This window comes from Triticum dicoccoides, chromosome 1A, assembly GCF_002162155.2.
Source record: "Triticum dicoccoides isolate Atlit2015 ecotype Zavitan chromosome 1A, WEW_v2.0, whole genome shotgun sequence".
NCBI classification, from domain to species: domain Eukaryota; kingdom Viridiplantae; phylum Streptophyta; class Magnoliopsida; order Poales; family Poaceae; genus Triticum; species Triticum dicoccoides.
Genome location: NC_041380.1, coordinates 398,958,506 through 398,979,373, shown reverse-complemented (window position 1 = coordinate 398,979,373; position 20,868 = coordinate 398,958,506). Strand labels below are relative to the sequence as shown.

General features: G+C 46.2%; 1 protein-coding gene and 1 long non-coding RNA gene across 2 annotated transcripts; one reads left to right on the top strand and one right to left on the bottom strand.

Moving 5' to 3' along the window:
* The first annotated feature begins 5,199 nt into the window (after positions 1-5,199).
* LOC119294482 lies at positions 5,200-7,244 on the top strand. Its single transcript, XR_005143443.1, has 2 exons — positions 5,200-5,511; positions 6,159-7,244. It is a non-coding gene; the product is annotated as an uncharacterized LOC119294482 (long non-coding RNA).
* Positions 7,245-8,069: 825 nt separating this feature from the next.
* LOC119275729 (protein ARABIDILLO 1-like) lies at positions 8,070-20,538 on the bottom strand. Its single transcript, XM_037556633.1, has 12 exons — positions 18,760-20,538; positions 18,505-18,663; positions 18,337-18,417; positions 18,100-18,231; positions 16,971-17,098; positions 16,764-16,851; positions 16,270-16,364; positions 11,479-11,542; positions 11,002-11,177; positions 9,340-9,561; positions 9,150-9,234; positions 8,070-8,709 (listed from the first exon to the last, which is right to left on the bottom strand). Exons 1-12 carry the CDS (start codon positions 20,167-20,169, stop codon positions 8,533-8,535), a joined length of 2,817 nt encoding a protein of 938 aa, XP_037412530.1. The 5' UTR covers positions 20,170-20,538; the 3' UTR covers positions 8,070-8,532.
* Between the last annotated feature and the right edge of the window lie 330 nt (positions 20,539-20,868).

The following is a 20,868-nucleotide window of genomic DNA, read 5'->3' as shown; positions in this document are numbered from 1 at the left end:
TATCTTCAGGATTGAGAAATAGAATACCCCTTTTCTTCAGAGTTGGCTTAGGAGTTGGTTCAGGAAGTGTCCAATCATTATCATTACTTAATATATTATTCAATAGCAATTCAGCTTGCTCAACAGTTCTTTCCCTGAAAACACAACCATCACAACTATCCAGGTGGTCTTTGGAAGCATCGGTTAGTCCATTATAAAAGATATCAAGTATTTCATTTTTCTTGAGAGGATGATCAGGCAAAACATTAAGTAATCGGAGAAGCCTCCCCCAAGCTTGTGGGAGACTCTCTTCTTCAATTTGCACAAAATTATATATTTCCCTTAAGGCAGCTTGTTTCTTATGAGCGGGGAAATATTTAGCAGAGAAGTAATAAATCATATCCTGGGGACTACGCACACAACCAGGAGTAAGAGAATTAAACCATGTTTTAGCATCACCCTTTAATGAGAACGGAAATAACTTAAGTATATAGTAGTAACGAACTCTTTCCTCATGAGTGAATAGGGTGGCTATATCATTCAATTTAGTAAGATGTGCCACAATAGTTTCAGATTCATAGCCATAAAAAGGATAAGATTCAACCAAAGTAATTAACTCAGGATCGACAGAGAAATCATAATCCTTATCAGAAATACAGATAGGTGAAGTAGCAAAAGCAGGGTCATATTTCATTATAGCATTCAAAGACTTTTCTTTCAGCTTAGCTAACAGTTTATGTAAGATCATATCTATATTTGGAAGCAAAATGGTCTCTAGCAGTTTCTTCATCCATAACATAACCCTCAGGCACATCAGGCAATTCATATTTAGGGGGTGAATCTTCATCATCACTTTCATCAATATTATCTGTTTCAATAATTTCATTTTCTCTAACCCTGGCAAGTTGTTCATCAAGAAATTCACCTAATGGCACGGTATTATCAAGCATAGAAGTAGTTTCATCGCTCTGGCACCACTCCAACAGAGACTAGCTCTCCCCCCAACGAAGAGTGAACTTCAGGATAAAATCATGTCCCCGACTCACTTGTATGATTGTGGGCTTGCTAATTAGATTGTTTCCTAGCATATTTGGCTTTAAGCTTGCTTGTCATGTAGGTTGTGTTCACTTAGTTGCATGTCTAGTGAACTCTATTTATTCACTTATCCCTAAAATTGGCATTAAAATTTGTAGTCTCCTATTCACCCCTCCTCTAGTCAACCGTATTAACCATTTCACCTGGGGTCTCGCGTGAACTTTTGTACGGCCAAGGTGCCTAGGGTCCTGGACCTCCAAGTGCCCGGGGAATTTGTCCCTTGGGTGCCCGGGATGGGGCATCTTTTCTTTGTATGGTCCGAGTATACTGACCCCTTTAGTTTGGGTACCCGGACTTGCGACTGTGCAAAGGCTATTTCTCCCATGGAGGGTATAACCCTTCCCCTTCCACCTTTCAACCCTAATATTCTTTAAGCTTTTCCCCTCCATTGCTAAGACAGGAAAGGCTCATGATCTCCTTCCCCATCCATCCAAACTCTCTCATACTTTGTGCATAGGAGGAGAAACAACTGATCAACATTCCTACCAAATTGTATTGCGTTCCTCGGGCTCTTTCATCTTCATCAACTTGTTACTCTTGGGTGTTTGGGCTCCCTAGACAGAAAAGGTCAACACGGAGCCACATTCCATCGTGGTGAAGCTTTGTGGTGGTGTTGGTATCCTCCAATTAAGTTGTGGAGATTGTCGTAATCTTGTTTGTAAAGGTCTAGGTTGCCACTTTCAAGGGCACCGTCAGTCAATTCACGACATCTTACATTGTGAAAGGGCGTGAGGAGAATAGAGTTAGTCCTTGGGATCCTTGGGGAGCATTCTGCCCTCATAACCCCTCCAACTGAGACGTACCTCCCCAAAGGAGGGAACTTCATAAACACACCCTTGTCTCCACTTATGGTAAAACTTCTTATCTTCACTTTTGTGCAAGTCTATATCTTGTTGTTGTGCTTTTCATAGAGGTTGTTCACCTAGTTCCATATATAGACAACATGTTTTATTGTCGAGCCTAAAATTTGGGAACATTTCTTTGATCGCCTATTCAACCCATCCTCCCTTCTAGTCGACCATAGCGATCCTTTCACCCCCTCCCCCTTGTCCAGGCCTACCAGAGACTTCGCAAAAGCCTTGGGGCCCTCCAGGACTCTCTCCCCTCCCTTGCCTCCTCCCACGTCGCGCCATTGCCCTCGCCGTCATAGGACTGTGCCCCCACTGCACCCTAAGGCCAGTCCCTCCTCCGAGCCCCTCTAGCGTGCGAGTGAGCTTCCTCGGTCCCTTGATCCTCTGTAAAAACCAGTGGATGCCGAGTCCCCCTATCTCCTTGCTCGGACCATAGCTAGAGCATGGACACAACCATCCTCATCTAATCACATCACCCAACTATTTAAGCCTCTCCTCGGAGCCCCAGGCCACTCACACCTCTCCCTCCCAATTGGACCCTAGGGACTCGAGCCCTCAAGCTCTTTTGCCTCCTCTCTGGCGACATTGCCGCCACCACAGATTCAGACAATTCCGAGCACCTAGGCCTCCTCCTCTCCATTTAGCCATGCTAGAAGACCTCCAGCACCTCCTATAATAGAGCCCGAGTTCCATCCTTTCCTTTCCTATCCACGGCCATGGCTTCCGCTCCAACTTCACTGTCATCGTCGTCTGCCTTGCCTGGCGTCGTCGTTGCTCCCATCACTCCAGCGTTCCTGCGCTACATCGACCGACGTGGCATGGTCCCATGATCATGACCTGGTCATCGGCAGGTCCTCTCGTGTCGTGAGTCATCGGCAATGGCCGGAGCCCCGCGCTCCTCTCCTCGGTGCACTGTGCATCGAGAGGAAGAATTATACAGTAGTGAATCAGTACAGCAGACCCCACCTGTAAGCGACTCAGTGGAGGGGTATGCCTCTCTTACGGTTGGGGCCCGTCCTTTTTAAGTGGAGGTCTATTTTGGTTGAATGTGCTTTCCCCTCTAGAAAGCATATTTCATTAGAAGGCGCTATAGATTGTCAAGGACCCAAGTGTAATTATTTAATTATAGAAAGGTCCTTCACAATAATTCATTCATATCTTTCATCCACATTCCAAAGCACATGTTCTGCACTCACCAAGCCTGTTCTGATGGAGCCACTTTCATTGAATGACCATTTTGCCCCTATCGTCGATTAGCCCTTTCCGGAGCATCATTATCCCGCCAGAACTTTTCAACCAGGCCATCACACTTCTTCCCGATGACCTCCTTGGTCCGAAGGCAAGCCAATCATTTGATGTATACCCTAAGTGTTCACTATGTGTTATTCTTGCAAGTTGGTAGTTTAAAACTTGTTCTTGTTTATGCTCACATACCTTTGCTCGGATAAACTACTTACGTTGTTTACTTGGTTGCACGTTATGATATTGACATTAGAGCGCCAATGGCTCTTATGTAGAGATAATTTGGATCCAATTTGATATGATTTCATACTGCTGTATATTTCTCTATCAGGTGTATGACTAACATGGGCAGGTGAAATGCACTTGAGGTAACGGTAAAGAATGGGAAACTAATAATAACAACCTCCTCTACGGTCTAGATCGAGTCATGGTGTCACTGAGTTGAACTCCCTCGTGCGACCACATTTGTATTTATAGGAAGTCTCTAGCTCGATTTATGCTTATGAATTTTACGCGTATCACAAAAGAGGGATGGTTGGATAGTTAGTATCTCCTTGATCCCCAAATTGTCGTCCAACTATGAGAGTCGGAGCTGGTATGATTGCGTGTTAGAAAGTATTGCATACAGGAGTGGATGAGTTGTGCCACGAGGTGGTAGGGCCCCGGTTTCTCTCTCCCAAGGCTAGCATGTGGGTAGTCCATGGTGCGGTAAGAGTGTCATGCTATAGAAGGGATTTATTGGACTATTGTCCATAGAGTGGGTACAGTGCACATCCTCCGCAGAGCATAAAATCTATCCAGAGTAGCCGCATCCTTGGTATTGGGCATAGTTCGTACTAGGTCACACTGTTTGGTCTCGTCGAATTCGGAGCTATAAATGAAATATGAAACTTCTAAAAACTACCCGTGGAAAGATGTGGTCTGTCAGACTTATAGTGGAATGACCTTGACATCTGTGTATGTCAGGAGATTGAGGATAAGCCACTGGATGGCTATGAGAAAGATGGTCGGAGGACCACAGGGAAGTAAGAGATGGTCGTGCAGCGATCATGGTGATGACTTGGACACCATGTTGATTTGTGCTTTATCTTGATCATACTGTAGTTATTTCAATTATTTATCTTTATAGTTATTCATTGCCTGATAGTTACCATTGTTAAGATAATTGATATATGTTTGTAACAGCCCAAGACTGAAACCTCCATTATTTTTGTGATATGTTCTTACTTGTGATGTTTGTTTGTTTTATTTTTGCGTCATGCATCATGACCATCTTTGCTTCGGTGTTTGTATATTTATTTTTTGTTGTTATGATCTAGTGTGAACCCCATCATCTTCTTTCATATTCATTTGCGTCCGGGAGCCAAGTCATATCTAAACCAAAACCATGATCAAGTGCTCAAACCCTTCGTTAGCTTCCTTCCTCTTTCTCTAATTATTGCAAGTGACATTTTCCTTTTCCAAAAAATGTTCAATATTTCCCTATAAATCCTAGTTCATGCCAAGACCACCTCCTCCTGTTTTAAGATCATTTGGAAGTGCTTTGGTTCAGCTAAGGATTTATTCAATCTTGAATTATTTTCAAACTTGTTTGAATTTGTAGTCTCTAAAAATTACCAGAGCATTTTTATTAAATATTGCGCTTTTCCAGGACTGTGTGGATATTTTGTTATCTCTCAGCTCCTTCGCCTAAACCCCCTGTTAGTTTTCTTCTAATTCTGTGTATGTTGAAAACAGAAAAGAAGAAGAAATTAAAACAGGAAGAAAACCTTACCTGAGCCCAGCCCAGCCGGAGCCCAACCCACCTGGACCACTCGCTCTCTCCTCCCTGGTAAATTCCTGTCATGCACTGGACCGGCCCCACTTGTCATCCCCCCACCGTGCAACTTTTCTTCCACCTCCATCACATCTCTCTCTCACAGTAACTCTCGGCGAGGAGCACACATGGCCACCATGGCCACGGCACCGCGCCCGCTCCTCCTATTAAACCCCCACGCTTCGTCCTAGGGTTCGCCCCTCCTCCTCTCTTCCTCCTCGCGCCGCCGCCAGGTAAGCAGCCAGTTCCACCGCGCCTCATCCCCCAAGCCCGACGCCCTGGCCGGGAGGAGCCAGGGCTCTCCTCCGGCGTAGCAAGCTCTCCGCCGACTCCTTCTTCCTCCACGCGTATCGCGACGCCGCCGCGACTCCGTTTCGCGTCCTCCCCGAGCCGGATCGCCAAGTTCAGCGCCCTGTCTACCTCCCCTGCTTCGTCTTCTTCACGGAGCCGAGCTTCACCACGATCAGCGCGTCCTCGAGTCCTCTCCGTCGCGTCTCCAGCCGCCTCGTCTTTTCCTACGGGACCTAGGTGAGCAGCCGCTCCTCCCAGCCCCTCTCTGATTCAATTCCGTCGCTGTAGCCGCCGATCCCATCGTGCCCGAGGCCAGGGCCGCCCTGGACGACCATGGCAGCGAGCTCAAACTCGTTGCCCTGCCTCATTCGCGCACACGCACACACTCAGCATCCGCGCCTCCTCATGCACACACGCGCTCGCCGCGCCTCGCCGCACACCCGCACCATGCGCAGCAGCACGCCCGCCTCGCCCGCGTGCCTTGCACTGCCTCGTCTCGCATGCCCCATCTTCTCTTCCTCGCCCGCTCTTTTTACATGGCCCCGAGCCGAGCAACGCTCGAGCTCGAGTGCCCCGCAGCCCTCTGCTTGCCCGCGCTCACCCACACATGCGTGCGTGCCCGCGCACGTACCGCAGCTCTCCCGCAAGCCGCGCCGTGCCCACACAGCTCCTGTCGCCGCTCCTCGCCATGTTGTGCCGCGCCCGAGTCAAGCACGGGCTCCTGCTCGAGCGTTTGCACGCGCGCGACCGAGACAGGTCGGCTCTTGTGGATGTTTTCATCTTGTGTGGTGATTTCTGGATGATCTCCTTGTTGTTTATCTTAATCTTGTTCATGCCAGGCCACTAACTGCTACTCGTTTCCTCTCGATGATTTTCCTCTTCAGAAACAGTTGTTAGCCAAGATGGGATCTTTCCGGGATCTTCTGATCAAGATACGCGTGTTCAAGATGCTCGGATCTTTTCAAGATCTTCTGGTTAAGATGTTGGCGTTCATCGGCGGCATTACGAGCCTGTTTCTCATTGGCAACAGCGTGTCGGATCCATCATCGGTGATCGAGACACTCCGCAGCCTCAACGCTACATCCGTAATATGCGACGCCAAACAAGTGGCCCATCACTACAAGAATCTGGCTTTTGATGTCACTTTTCTTGCCATCGCAATGGCCCTCGCAGCTTGCATCATTTATCTTGTCAAAATCATCGTTGATGCCCGTGCCCAAGAAGAAGAGCAAGAGCAACGCGAGGCCGATCCCGCCGCTGCCGCGCAGGCTGCCGTTGTTCGCACTCTCGCAGCTAATGCTTCTGCGGTCGCCTCAAATGCCGAAGCAAAGGCTGTCCAGGCCGAAGCGGACGCCAAGCGCGTCGTCGCGGAGATGCGCGCCGCCTAAGACAACGCCCTTGATGCCAAAAAGATCACCAGATCCGAAGCTAATGATGCAATCAGAGTTGCCCAAGCTGCCGATGAGAACTTGGCCCAAGCCAAGGCCAACCCTGTCGGCGACGATGTTGCCTCGCAGAAGAAGATCGAGGACTTGGAGATGGCTGCCGACGAGGCGGCTAAGGCGGCAACTCAGGCCGAGGATACAGCTGCAAAGGCCGACAAGGAGCTCAACCTCATTGACAAGGATCTCAAGGAAGCAAAGGACGAGGTGAAGCGGAAGGCCGATGCGACTCAGGCTGCCAAGAAAGACGCCGAGGCTGCAAAGAAGACCGCCGACGCCGCCAAACCCAAGACCGGTATGGCCCGTTTCCCTTTCTGGAAGAGGTTGACTCTGCGTGTGCTGTTTGTGTTTGCCACCATAGTATGCTTGTACGCTTGCGTTGTCGCAATCTTTTCTTTCACGGAGCTGCTTGACTACAAGACCGATTGTATTCGCTTCGAGGGCGATTCAGGAAGTCGCGTGTTACCCGTACAGCCTTGTCAATCTGCAAGTACATGTTGTTGGTGGCATTCTGCTGCCTCCATCTCATGATCCTTCTCGGGGGTTGTTACAAGGATTGAGTATGGCAGATAGATGATAATGATGTAGTGTATGGGAGATAGATGATAATGATGTAGTGTGATCAATCCCGTGTTGTGTTGTCCATTAGGCATGTGGTGTTTCTGTCAGCAATTCTATGGACTCGATGGTGAGTGTAAGTTGGAGGTTCTACCGTCTCCCAAGGTTTTTTTAACTCAGGTTTTATTCATTTGTAATAAGTAGTACTCTTTCCGTTCCAAAATAAATGACCTAATTTATTTTTTTGATAAATAATATCTCTTACTCAATCACCAAAACAGTGGCATCATTTACAAGCAAAGGAATGACCGCACTAGGGACAGTATCCATCCAAAAACCAAGCGTAGAAAATTTAGCTAATCTCGCCATTTCATGAGCTACCTGGTTAGCTTCCCTATTACAATGATCATAAACAATATGATCAAAATCTAATGACATGAAATAACAATCGTCAAAAATTGCGCTAGCAACCAAAGAAGAATTTCCGTCTTTAAGAGCTTCGATGACCTCAATGTTGTCGGAGTTGATATCAATTTTACTGCATCCAACTGTACGAGCAAGATTCATGCCAAACCGAACTGCGGTTGCCTCAGCTGTAAATGAATCAAAACATATATCAATTTTTTCGTATACTATGTACAAAGTTAGTACAAAATTAGATCATCTATTTTGAAACAGAGAGAGTAGGATCGTTTGTATAGATATTTGTTGGGTATGGGCCTAAATGTATAGACTGTTTGAGAGGTTAGTAAAAATAGATCTCTACTAAATTAACGGCTCGTTTAATTTGCACAAAGCACAGAAACACATCCACGGGACGTTCATATAACAAAGCAGTATGCATCTACAAAGTTTTACATGTATGCGACAGGTGGAACAGCCTAACAATGTCACCCGCTGCCACTCACCTTGTTAAATTAAATCAACAGATAACAAACACTCTTAACTTTCTATATACCATAAAAGTTCTCTACGTCCTGCCAATGCTAACTCTAACACTTTTAAGTTACTTTTACACATCAGAAAAACAACAGGAAAATTGCACACTCAACAGCTGCTGACCATCGGTTGAACGTTCATACGGAGTACATCTCTTCTGACAGTTCTCCTCAAGGTGGAAGTTCCAAGGTCACAGCTTGCGTGGCAGCTTCAAATGCCAGCGACAACTTAACCGCGAGTTTGCATCCATTCTGGGGCCAAAGGTTAGAAGTTATGCCCTGTTGGAGAATTAGTCGCGCTTGTGCTCGCCATTGCGTTTTCAGGTTGAAGTCCCTGCCTGATGGTGTTCCAGATTCCTAAGGACAATTCTGGCGAACACTTTGGCCTCAATGGAAGCTGATGTTGCTGCCGCCGCTGCACGCAAGACCCGAGCCGCTCCAACATTTTGCAGAAGGTCCGCATGGTGTGTTGCATGTCGACCTCCCGGGATTGAGAACTGCATAGCATTTTGAAGAGTATCTCTCGTCAGATCATAGGAGAAACACTGTTACCAGAAAACTAAGATCGGTTTGCATCAGCCAAAACAGAAACAAAGATGTAGATAACTTTTTTAGACAGATAGAGATTAGGCCTGGTCCCTTTGAACGAACAGGAAACAATTTCAGTTCATCTTCCCTATTTACCAGTGAAAGGAGAAGCAAGTGATCAAGAATATAGACGAAGTAACCGGTTTTAAGCATGATCAAAATGGAAAATAATTCTTGTAACTATGGGAGTAGGAACTAATTGCAAGATGGGACATCGTTAGACGCATGATGTCCAAAGGTAAACAAAAATTGGCCTGGTGCGCTGTCTCGCCCAGGTGTCCAATCACGGCAACTCCAATGGAAAAAATAAGGCAGGGACGACTAGCATTAGATGTTAAGGAAAACAAACCTGAAGAAGGGCAAATGCAGCACACGCACGAAGAACTGGCGTAGGATTCCGAAGCATGGCAATAAATCTACCTATCTCAGCACCACTGGAGGAAGTAAAGGTATTAGAACTATGTTCACCAAATGCATTCAAATTATGATGGAAGATTCAAATAAGATGAACGAAATAAACACGAAATGTAAAGCCAAACCTGCATCTCAGGTGTCCAGCTTCTTGTATGAACACTGCTTCGGCAACCTGAGATAGCGCTGCTGGTGCTGAGGAAGCTGCAGCCATAGAGAACACCTGTGGATCTGAAAACGTCAACACAAAGATCTCTATATGCTTCAAAGCCATTCTTCTAGCTCCCTCGACGTTAACACCTTTGGAACTGCCCTCAGATGATGTCCCAACAATGGCGGCCTCATCCATTCTGTCAGATCACATATTTCAGATTATGACATGAAATTTCCTTGATAAGATAATCTTGTGCATCAGCAATAAATACCAAATTTCTGCCAACCAGCTTACAGTATCCTCTCTCTGTAAAGAAATATAAGATCGTTTAGATCACTACAGAGTGAATCTAAACGATCTTATATTTCTTTAGAGGGAGTAATTACTTAAGGAATACATGCAGCAATTGAACATCCTAAAAGAGACTAGCGAACCATGGCAAACCGTGTCTAAGCTTCTATAGCTAGCTGACCTTCCAAGTAAAAATATATTCAGACCCGTATACAAATACTAACGCACAAAATTCTGAGTCCAAAAAGAAAAATATTTATCTCGTACAGCCTAAGGCAACAGTACTTTATGCCAACAATATGTTGATCTACAATAAACTAATAAACAGAAATGACAATTGTGTTTAATTTCTCATAACTTCATTCTACATCATGGAATACGAAGATGCAGTGCTTCTGTTTCACTTGCACTGTCAAACAATGATGCACATAAGGCTTAATAAGTCACCTAGACTAACTATGACAACGAACAATGCAGTAAGCAACTATGACAACGAACAATGCAGTAAGCCAATAACCTAGGCAGCATGACCCTGGAAACCAAGCGATACTCATGATAACCATAATACAGTACCACACAACTGCACACAATACATAAGATCATTTCTGATTTATTAATCAGAAAACTTAAGAACAATTAACACTGACCCACTGTGCTCTCTAGATGTTAACAATGAAATTATAGAAACTACAAAACTGGCTTATTGATGACAAATATTCCGCTGGCATGGGCAACATAATTGAAATCTCCAACTACTCCCTCTGTTCCTAAATATAAGTCTTTTTAGAGATTTTAATATGGTCTACATACGAATGTATATAGACGTAGTTTAGAGTGTAGATTCACTCATTTTGTTCCGTATGTAGTCCATGTTGGAATCTCTAAAAAGACTTATATTTAGGAACGGAAGGAGTACTTCAAAACCACTTATATACTCTCTCAGTTTCACAATATAAGGCTTACTACGATTCATTAAGACAAGGGTTTGGGACATAAAATGTTGGTCAAACCCTTATCTGAACAAATCATAATACACCTACTAGTATGAAATGGAGGTGGTACAAAATTTGTATGTAACCCAGAAGCTGCTATCAAAGTTATTGGAATAACTGATTTTCATCAAAGCCAGGAAGCATGGTGTCAACTGTTTAGTTCACTCTACGAGAAGTACATCATGATCAATTAGATGAACCGAATTTTGAAGCTAACTCTACATGATAAAATCAATAATATAGCAGGATTGCATATTGTTAACTTGCTTGCAGTCTTTGTGTAACTCTAAACGTAAGGCCAGATATTAATATTGAAAAACAAACAAGAATGGTCAGTTTCACAAAAAGTGTACCTTCCATCAAACATATAGGCAAGGGCTAGCGCAGACATGAACCGAGCCATCTTTGACCCTGATGATGAGCAAAGGTGCACAAGTATAGGCACCCCACCTTCTTCAACTATACGGTGAGCATTGCTGGAATAGAAAGCAAGATTCCACAATGCCCCTGCAGCTGTCTCATGAACATCCTGCAGCAATAGTGAGTCATCAGGTCCGGAGTAAATAACAATATGTAGCAACTGTAGACATGAACTACATAATCACCTAGGCAATAGAGTAGGGGTAAAAGTCAACAGGAAATCAAGGGCCCTCATAAAGAAAATGTCTAATTTATTTGAAACCAAACTGTTAACGAGCAGATAATCTACAGATGTGTTACCTACTGCCAAACAGAAGGGCATAGATCAGGTCATGAGGAAGAAAACAATTGAAGCTCTTTAGTAACTGTACGCATCCAGGCATGAAATCTTAAGTATAAGGGAAACTTACTTCAACCTCTGACTGTGCCATTGTGAGCAATGGTGCAACGCCACCCTCCTGTCCAATTGCGATGCTGACAATCGTAATGCAAAAGTTATGACCAACTATGTCGAATGATGAATGAATAGCTAAAAGCTGATGTAAGAAAAGTCTTATAAAGTTAGAAGTCAAACCCCTCCGTTATGGCACAAAAAACATCAAAGATTAACAGAAGAAAGAGATAAGATGCAGATTCCTGAAAACACTTTTTTTGTTTTATTTATACAAATACTAGAAAATAATTATTTCCTTTTCTTCTTACTGCAACAAGTCTAATATTAGACCGATTAAGAAACAAGACTGGGCCACCGAACAAGGCATGATGATCTGTGAAAAGATTACTTTCGGAACAAATACGAGCGTGCAGAAAGTCCAGTATTGATGGCCATGTATGGCCATGCAGTGTATACAATGGGCCCACGCACAGGGCCCCTGTTTGACATCTGGTGGGTGTACGGTTGGCCCAGGATACATGCTAACGGATGGACCATGGTACTCCCTCCAATCCATATTAACTGACGCACACTTAGTACAACTTTAGTACGAAGTTGTACTAAGTATGCGTCAATTAATATGGATCGGAGGGAGTACATGATATTTATTTCGGCCCATGCTCGAGATTTGCCAGCGCTGCTTCCAGATGGGGCTAGAGGGTGGAATAATAACACTGCAACGGGGCCACCTGATTCATATGGTTCGCTAAAAAAACCTGATTCATACGGTGGAAGAAGAAGGCCACTCACCGTGCCAGTCGAGCTAAAGACGGTCGTGAGGGTGGGCAAGTAGCCGAGGAAGATGGAGTTCCTGTTGGATCAGATCATCGTCCCCTGGCCTCTCTGCCTTTGATTTGTAGCATATCGAGAGTGTTCTGTTTGGTACTACTCAAGCTGAAATCTTAGGTGGAGACAAGGTGACGTGGGAGTGTTCTGTTTGATTTGTAGGATTTCCAGAGTATTCTGTTTTGTACTACTCAAGCTGTAATCTTAAGTGGAGACAAGGTGACGTTGGAGCCACACATGGATCTGGTCAATGGAGACGAGGTCAAGCACCGTGCGGTGCTGGCGGACGAGCAGGCCGTTGGCCATGATATGCACAGGTGACAAGATCTGTGAGCAAGGCAGGAGACTGGAGCAGCGGGCCGACAAGAGCGTACTGACTTCTGAGTTCAAGGCTCAGATCTGTGAATACGGAAGATGAACCAAGAAGCCCCAGGAGTGGACCAAAAGGTTAGCATCAAGGCCGTAAATTCCTCGTTTGCATGATTGCCAACCCGGTATTCTAGACAAGGATGGTGTGAACGATAAGTTCGAAGATGTTCAAAATTTTCCCTTTTTTCCCACGGCTGCATCATGACGAGGGTTAATCTTCTGACCGAATGCCATGCAAGCAAGATTTATATGTGTGCAATGTTTTGAGCAGTTTGGTCAAGATCCTTTACCAAGCAGGAGCCTACCATGCGGAAGAGATGGAGAAGAACAGACTGTAAATATCAAAGTACACTCAAGCCGAACAAAGGGAGAGATGGAGCAGGCTAGTTTATGAATTTGGCATACAGGTGGCAGGATGTTTTTAAATTTCATGTTAAATACAATACAACATTTGAACTAGAGGGATCACTATGCACTGCATGAAGAGCTGCACAAGACTCTCCCTGCATACAGATGGCTCATGAACATAAAGGTATGAGAAGTTTCTCCAAGTGATACTCAAAAATGTTTTTTTGTATGACATATGGTGTTGATGTTTGTTTGTTTCATCCCGTTCTAAAGAAATGCATTTGTTTCCAAATCACCTATTTTTTTCGATCTATCCAAAAAGAAGTCACAGATTCTGAACAGATTCAAATTTAACAATTTAACAGGTACAGGACGGGTCTTCTTTTAGGGTGTGTTTGGTTTCGGTCACCAAGTGGAATGGAATGGGTCCGACCTGTACCTGGGCCTCATTCCTGTGTTTGGTAGACAAATGGAACTGGAAACCACTAGTTCCCACCAAGCGAATATTCGGCCAAGATCCAGAACTCACTCGTACTTCCAAATCAGAGGTATCACGTGGAACAGGACGCATCTCACTTCCTCGCCGATTCACTCACCTCCCTCCCAACTCCAAACCCTATTCCCATCAGCACTGCCACTCCCTCGTCTCTCTTGCCTCTCGATCAATCGGCGCCAGCCTCTCCCTCATGAACGGCACCACCTCTCCCTCGTCTCTTCCTCATGGCGTGGTAGACCAAGAGGAGAAGGGGTGGCGGGCTAGCAGTAGGCGCTTTGGGCAAGCAGCGGTAAGGCAGGCGAGCGGCTGCGGCGGCTACTACGGCGGGATACGGCGGCTGCTCCTATCGAAGGACGCCGAGCTGGGCTGAGATGTGCACACAATTAGGTCATAATCGGCAAGGGGATCGAGAAGACCAGCGGCAAGTGGTAGCAACATGGATGGGAGCAGCGAGCTCCTGTTGAAGGAAGCCAAGCTTGGCTGGGACATGCACATGACAGGGTCACGATGGAGCACGGGGAAACCCTCTCGATTTTCTTGATCTTTGTCTATTTTAGTTTGTGTTTCTGAATCCAAATAATAAGGTGTTAAACAGAATTAAGAATGTTGAATGAGCAGTTTTTGAATTCCTTTCAGATTTTGTTTGGATGGTTACTACAACAATTCCTATGGATCAGCTTATAAGATTTGTAGATGCTTGTGTGTTATGATCCTTTTCCCGTCAGTACGCTTACACTGACATAAATGTGTAGTTGTGGAGTTGAGTAGTTGTTACTGAGATGGCCAACCATTCATACTTGGATTTATTTTTCTTGTTTTAGGTGCTCATGACTTGTTCAGCCATGTTTCTTGAGCAACTAATAATCCCAAGGTTATTTGGCAGTTCTAACAGTGTAACAAATGTATCTTAAGAACTTTAAAACCTTCTGGCTGAATCAAATTCATCTCGTTTCATCTCTCTAGCCAAATGCAAGAACGGAACCATTCCATTCCACTTGGTGACTGAAACCAAACACAGGAACGGAACCGATCCATTCTACTGGAATGGAACCATTCCATTCCATTCCATTTGGTTCCTCAAGGGTGTGTTCAGTTGCTGTCACCGGATGGAATGGCATGGATCCGTCCCGTCCCGAGAGCCTATTCCCACGTTTAGTTAGCAGATCGAATCAGAACCCACCGGACCCAGAAAAGAGCATATTCGCTCTATATGCGGAACCGAGGCATACCTCCGATTCGAGCGGACGACAGGGAACGGGCTTCGTTCGGTCGTTCCCCTCGCACGAACCCAAGCCCTATCCTCTCCCGACTGCCTTCTCAGCGCCGCCACCCTCCCGCATCTCTCCCTCCCTCTCGATCTGCCACCCTCCCGCACCTCTCTCAGCCCCGCCCCTCCCGCACCTCTCCAGCGCCGGCTTCCCTCTCCTCCCCGTCATCTCTCGTCTGCGATGGCGCACATCAGGGGCTTGGCAGCGACCTAGAAGGCAGTGGCAGCGGCGACCTAGCAGGCGGCGGCGCGGCGGCAACCTAGCAGGCGGCAGTGGCGACCTAGCAGGCAGCGGCGGCGACCTAGCAGGGCGGCTAGCAAGTAGCAGCGAAGGCAAGGTACAGTTCCATTCCCTTCTCTGTATATACATGCTGATGCTCACATTGGATTGATGAACGGATCTATGTTTCTGTGTGTGCAATGTTCTTCCTCAATTTCTTCCATATATTGTTGTCTAGATCCATGGTTAGAAGTAATTGGTAGGCATATTTTTTATAGCATGTATCATTGTAGATGGTCAAGATGAGCAAAAGAAAAAGGATGGCTAGGGGAGCACCTTGTAGATGTATCATTGTAGATGGTCAAGATGAGCAAAAGAAAAAGGATGGCTAGGGGAGCACTTTGCTTTGATTATTTGTATGTGACAGACATGTACTGGCTGATTGCTTTTGGATGTGCCAAATGAACTTGCTACCTTATGATATTGTTGCTGAAAATTGTGTTTTATGTCAATATATATTATTATGTTGTTTTTCTTGAAAATTCAAATGAAATGCTGCCGAATTTTGAATTTCTGTTATTCCATTTTTCATTCCATTCTTCCGAACCAAACACTGGAATGGAACCAACCCATTCTACTATTTTGCACCTACCAAACACAGGAATGGAACCGACCCGTTCCTCTGGAATGGAACCATTCCATTCCGTGACAGTTGGTTCCTCAACCAAACACACCCCAACCAAACACACCCTAAAGTATTGACTAGACTTCCTTTTCTTGATTGACACTACAGCCATTTATCACTTCCATCAGTACATTGGAATTTCCATTAAGATTTATTTCCGATCAACATGTCCATCTCATATGCAACTATCACAAACGCACTCCTAAAAATAGAGGAAGTTGGTATGTGGTGCAAGTTTAGTGAATAAAGGTAGGCAGACTCTTTGATGGTAAGAAGTTATCTGCAAGGATCATTATGTCTTAAATAGCAGACACCATGGAATAACTGGCAGTAAGTAGTAAGACCTTTCAGTGAACTTCGAAAATTTGCCGAATATATAAACTCGAGCAGAAAAATGCATAAGCAGCAGTGTTGCGAGAACTTCCACAGATCACTAGTGAGAGTATCGTAACAACTAGATACTCCCTCCGTCAGGAAATACTTGTCCTAGAAATGGATAAAATGGATGTATCTATAACTAAAATAAGTCTAGATACAACCATTCCTAAGACAAGTATTTCCGGACGGAGGGAGTAGTATACTAGTATAGTAAGTTACCTGTTCGATTCTGAGACAGATAGTCCCCATAATGCGCCAGCAGCTCTCTCCTGAAGGCCTTCCGAAGCATTCAGACATTGTTGTGCAAGTGAAACCTAAAATACGAATGCCATATACGTGAAAAAGACAGCTCCCCTATTAAGTAGGCTTAAGAAAAGACGGGTGACACAGTAATTCCCAAAGAAACATTTTCGAGTCCTGGCTAGCAGCATAATAAATGATTCCTCAGAGGAAGTTACACGCTTGCTAGTTAAATGTCTGCCCCTAAATACTAAGAGTTCATGACACACAGTTCTAACTAAATTGCTCCACAATAACTTCAGCCTTCTTTGAATGAAAACTATTATACTTGAACTTTTGTATTTCACACTAATCCATTGAGCACAAACCTATTCAGAGAGATCATGTAAATTTAGATGGAGAACCTAACAGGTAATATTGGTCAAAGAATGCAAAGCGTAAGACAGTTTGGTTGATAAGATAAAAGGTATTACCAATGCTTCAACACCCCCCGCAGCAGCAATAGCTTCACGATTCCTGTCATCAAATGATAGGTTCCACAAAGCACCAGCAGCCTCTTGCCTGATTGAATTTTAAATAAAAAGCACAATATTACCTCAGATCTATGTGGTATACATTAAGGAAAGCTAATATTACAACTTTAAACCATAAAAGTGAAAGCATGTCAATTAGAACTATACCTTACACCCTCGTTTTGAGAACATGTTAGTTGCACTAATGCCTCAAGAGCCCCTGCTTCCTGACCTACAGCTGCATTATTGTTGTTGTTATCTCCATGTGCAGCTAAGTTGGCTAGAGCCCTTGCCGCCTATGCATAACAAACATAGCATTAGCAAATAACAAAACAGGGGTGAACATAAAGAGGACAAAATATGTATACAAGGCATTTACTTCTAGAGCTTAAGATGAAGCGGAGAACTGCTACTATTTTATAAACAGATATTTTGAGTAGCTCTAAAGCAAAATGCCTTAGCGAAATGTAGGTGAAGAGGGGAGCCTTGGTGCAGCGGTAAAGCTGTTGCCTTGTGACCATGAGGTCACGGGTTCAAATCCTGGAAACAGCCTCTTGCAGAAATGTAGGGAAAAGCTGCGTACTATAGACCCAAAGTGGCCGGACCCTTCCCCTGACCCTGCGCAAGCGGGAGCTATGTGCACCGGGCTGCTCTCTAAAGCAAAATGGTTTCGAGCAGGTTTAAAAGATTTAAAATGTTATATTAAAGTGTGTTTTCTACTTACACCTAAATGGTATGAAGCTAGTCGGCATATCAGACATGGTTTCTCTTTTTGTTTTTTTTGAGGGAATATCAGACACGGGTTCAGTACCACAGGTTACAGACTTCTGTTTCTTGATGGGAACACGAGTTGTAAAATTTGCATGGGACGTGTCATAAGAGTGCTCTTGGACAAGCACGATAAAATTGTAGCTATCCATGCAAGAAATGTTTGCATTGGTACCTGGAAGATGCACTATAAATGATCGAAATGGTGCATATATTGCAGGGCAAAAGTTCAATAGGCAAGAAATAAGCTGCAGATGGTATGTAAAAGTATGGAGCATTGAAGATGAAAACTTGTACTCCCTCCGTAAAGTAATATAAGAGCGTTTAGATCACTACTTTAGTGATATGAACTTATATTTCTTTACAGAGGGAGAATGTTCTTTACTCATGTTTTTCCTACATCGTAAAATGTGTCTGTTCTGCGGAATGTGTAGTATTGGTTGACAATTTAGGAGATATAGCATAAAATTTTACTGGTTTATACGTATAGAACAAAACTGGACAAGCATGAAGACACAATGCAGCTTACCTGTTCTAGGACGCCCTCAAGTTTACATGATCGAGCAAGTGTAACCAAAGCATGGACACCACCAGCGTTTGCAACTTCCAAGCTGCACTTGTCATCAGCAGCTAGGTTTGCAAGTGCACCAGCAGCACGTTCCTAATAGAAAAAAGGGGTAGAGCAAAGTCACAAAAAGGATGGTTGGGAGCATATCAGCAGGTATAGTTGGAAGTTGCTGAAAATGTGAAGTTAAAAGTTCCATACAAGAACTCCATCAGTCCCAGCAGGCCAACGAAATATAAGATCAACCAAAGCCTTTATACCACCAGCTGCCGCAATAGCCGCCTGAAAATGAGAAACCAATCAATTATTAGCACGAGTGATACGGACATCAAAGCAAGCAATAAGAATCAGCATTTAGACAATAACAACCTTGTGCTCCTCACCCACGGAGAGGTTCCAAAGGCCACCAGCAGCTTCTTCAGCAACAAGTCGATTCGTCGACTTAGCCAAATTAGTGAAAATGGCGATACCTCCTTCATCTGCAACCACCTTTGCAACCTTCGCATTCACCGATAGGTTGGCAATAGCCTGAACAGAGACATAACCAATGGGACTAAATGATATACCAGAATAGTATAGAAAACAAATACTGAGAACCCATGAGTTCGGCCAAATAATTTATACCTTTGCTGCTTCAGACTGAGCACTCACCCTTGAGCACCTTGCAAGGTCCAGCAGAAGTGGAATGCCTCCATCCCGCATTACCGCCTCCGACCTTGCAGCATCCACATTCGCAGTTTCATCGTCAATAACCACAAATGTAGCAATTGTTGTAGCTGCACGCTCCTGCACATCCTCCTGTGAGCTCTTCACCAGGCTCAGCAGCATTGATGTGCCCTGCTGCAACCAGAAGTCATCCATGCCATATGGATTGCACTCCGCAATCCGAAGAAGCGACTGTGATAGGATCCACTCGAGCCAGTTCATCATGACACCAAGTATTTTCCTTTTGTTCCTCCAATTACACTCATTGAACACGCCGTGCTCCTCCACAGCCTCGGCAGGAAACAGTGAAGCGAGTGATTTAAAAATGGGGCATGTAATGGTAAGCACAAGCTTGCCCTTGGAGTTGCTAAATGCAGTGGGACTGTGTGCTTGTTCCTCTTCGACAAATTTGCAGTTAAGAGCACATATAAGCTCGAGGGTTTTGGAGTGGGAGATTAGACGAGCGACAGCATTTGGAGAGACATCAGTGCGGGAGACGTCGACGGCGACTAGCAAGGGAAGCTGGGCCCATGAGGCGGATGCTGTAGCCCATTTCACGTTGTAGCATCCTGCTATGGAGAGGAATCGGAGGGAGTGGATGTCACCAAGGGCAGCCTCATCTACAGTGCCGCAGTCGAGCAAGGCAACGTCCTCAAGGAGGGGGCAGTAGCGCGCCAGCGCTCCTATGGCATCAGAGTCAGCTTCACGGAGACCCGAGAGGTGGAGGCGACGGAGGCGGGAGCAGCAAAGAGCGACATGGCGGAGGGCGTCGCTGGAGATGCGCTCAAGGGGGTCTGGACCGATCTGGAGGCTCTCCAGCGCCTCGTGTCGAGCGGCCAGGACTGCAAGAGTGGCGTCAGTGAGTCCCCTGCAGCCTTCGGCCACCACCTCTCGGAGGTCGCGGGCGCCGAGGGCGGAGGCCACCGCCACAGCCGCCTCATGACCCCGCAGCCGCAGCCGCTGCAGGCCCCCGCACCGCGAGGCCAGCGACGAGGCGACCTCAGCGTCGCAACGGTGCGCGCGGAGGTCGAGCGTGCTCCACAGGCACGGCGACGACCCGAGCCCCCTCCAGGTCTGGCAGGTCGCCCCCAAGCTGGCGCGGTCGCGGTAGCTCAGCCGGCCAAACAGCTGCAGCACGGTGTCATCCGGAAGCAGCGTCCAGTCCACGGCCTCGCCGGCCACCGCCTCGCCGCCCCCATCCCCATCCCCCGCCGGCACCCAGTCCCGCGGCGGCGATGAGCCGGCCTCCACCGCCCGCCCCTCCTCCACAACCTCCTTCCCCTTCCCCTTGTCCCTGCACGTGCGCCGCCTCACCCGCCGGGTCGTCATCTCGCCGGCGCGCGCGCACCCGCCGGAACCCTAGCTTCCGCCCGCCTCACCCGCACGCCACGACACGCCCGGCACCCAAATCCGGCCCCGAATCAGCAATCGGCAGGCCTCCCGGCGCGAGATCGAGCTTCGGCGCGCGTATCAGGCCAACCGGACCAGCTCAGGGATCCGAGTAGAAGTAACAGGTCCGTTCGGCGAGCGGAGCAGGGGGGGGAGGGGAGCTGGCGGCAGCTCCGATTCGCGACCGGATCGTCGTCGGGAGGTGGGTGGATCCAAAGTCGGCTCGGACGGGGTGGTTCCCTCCCCTTTCCTCCCTCCTCCCCCCGCCCGCCTCTGTATGTATGTCTCCTGCCGTGCGGTGACAGGGAAGGAAAAGGGGAGTGGAGGAGGATGCCGGGGCCGTATATATATCGTACGCGGATACGCGCGTGCGTAGCTGCGTAGGCGTATTTTGGGCCTCCGGATACACACACCTATTCGGATAGAAAAAACGTTCGGGTAGATATACACGCCTGTTTGAAAAAGAAAAAGAAAAAGAAAATACCCGCCACCGCCACACGGCCGCGCCATCACCACGCCATGGTGGAGTACAGAGCGCTGGCACGACCATAGGTGTATCTCTACTAGAGTACTCCCTCTCTAAATTTAAATTACAGTTTGGATAAAGCACAATATAGATGTGTGCTAAGTATTGCACAT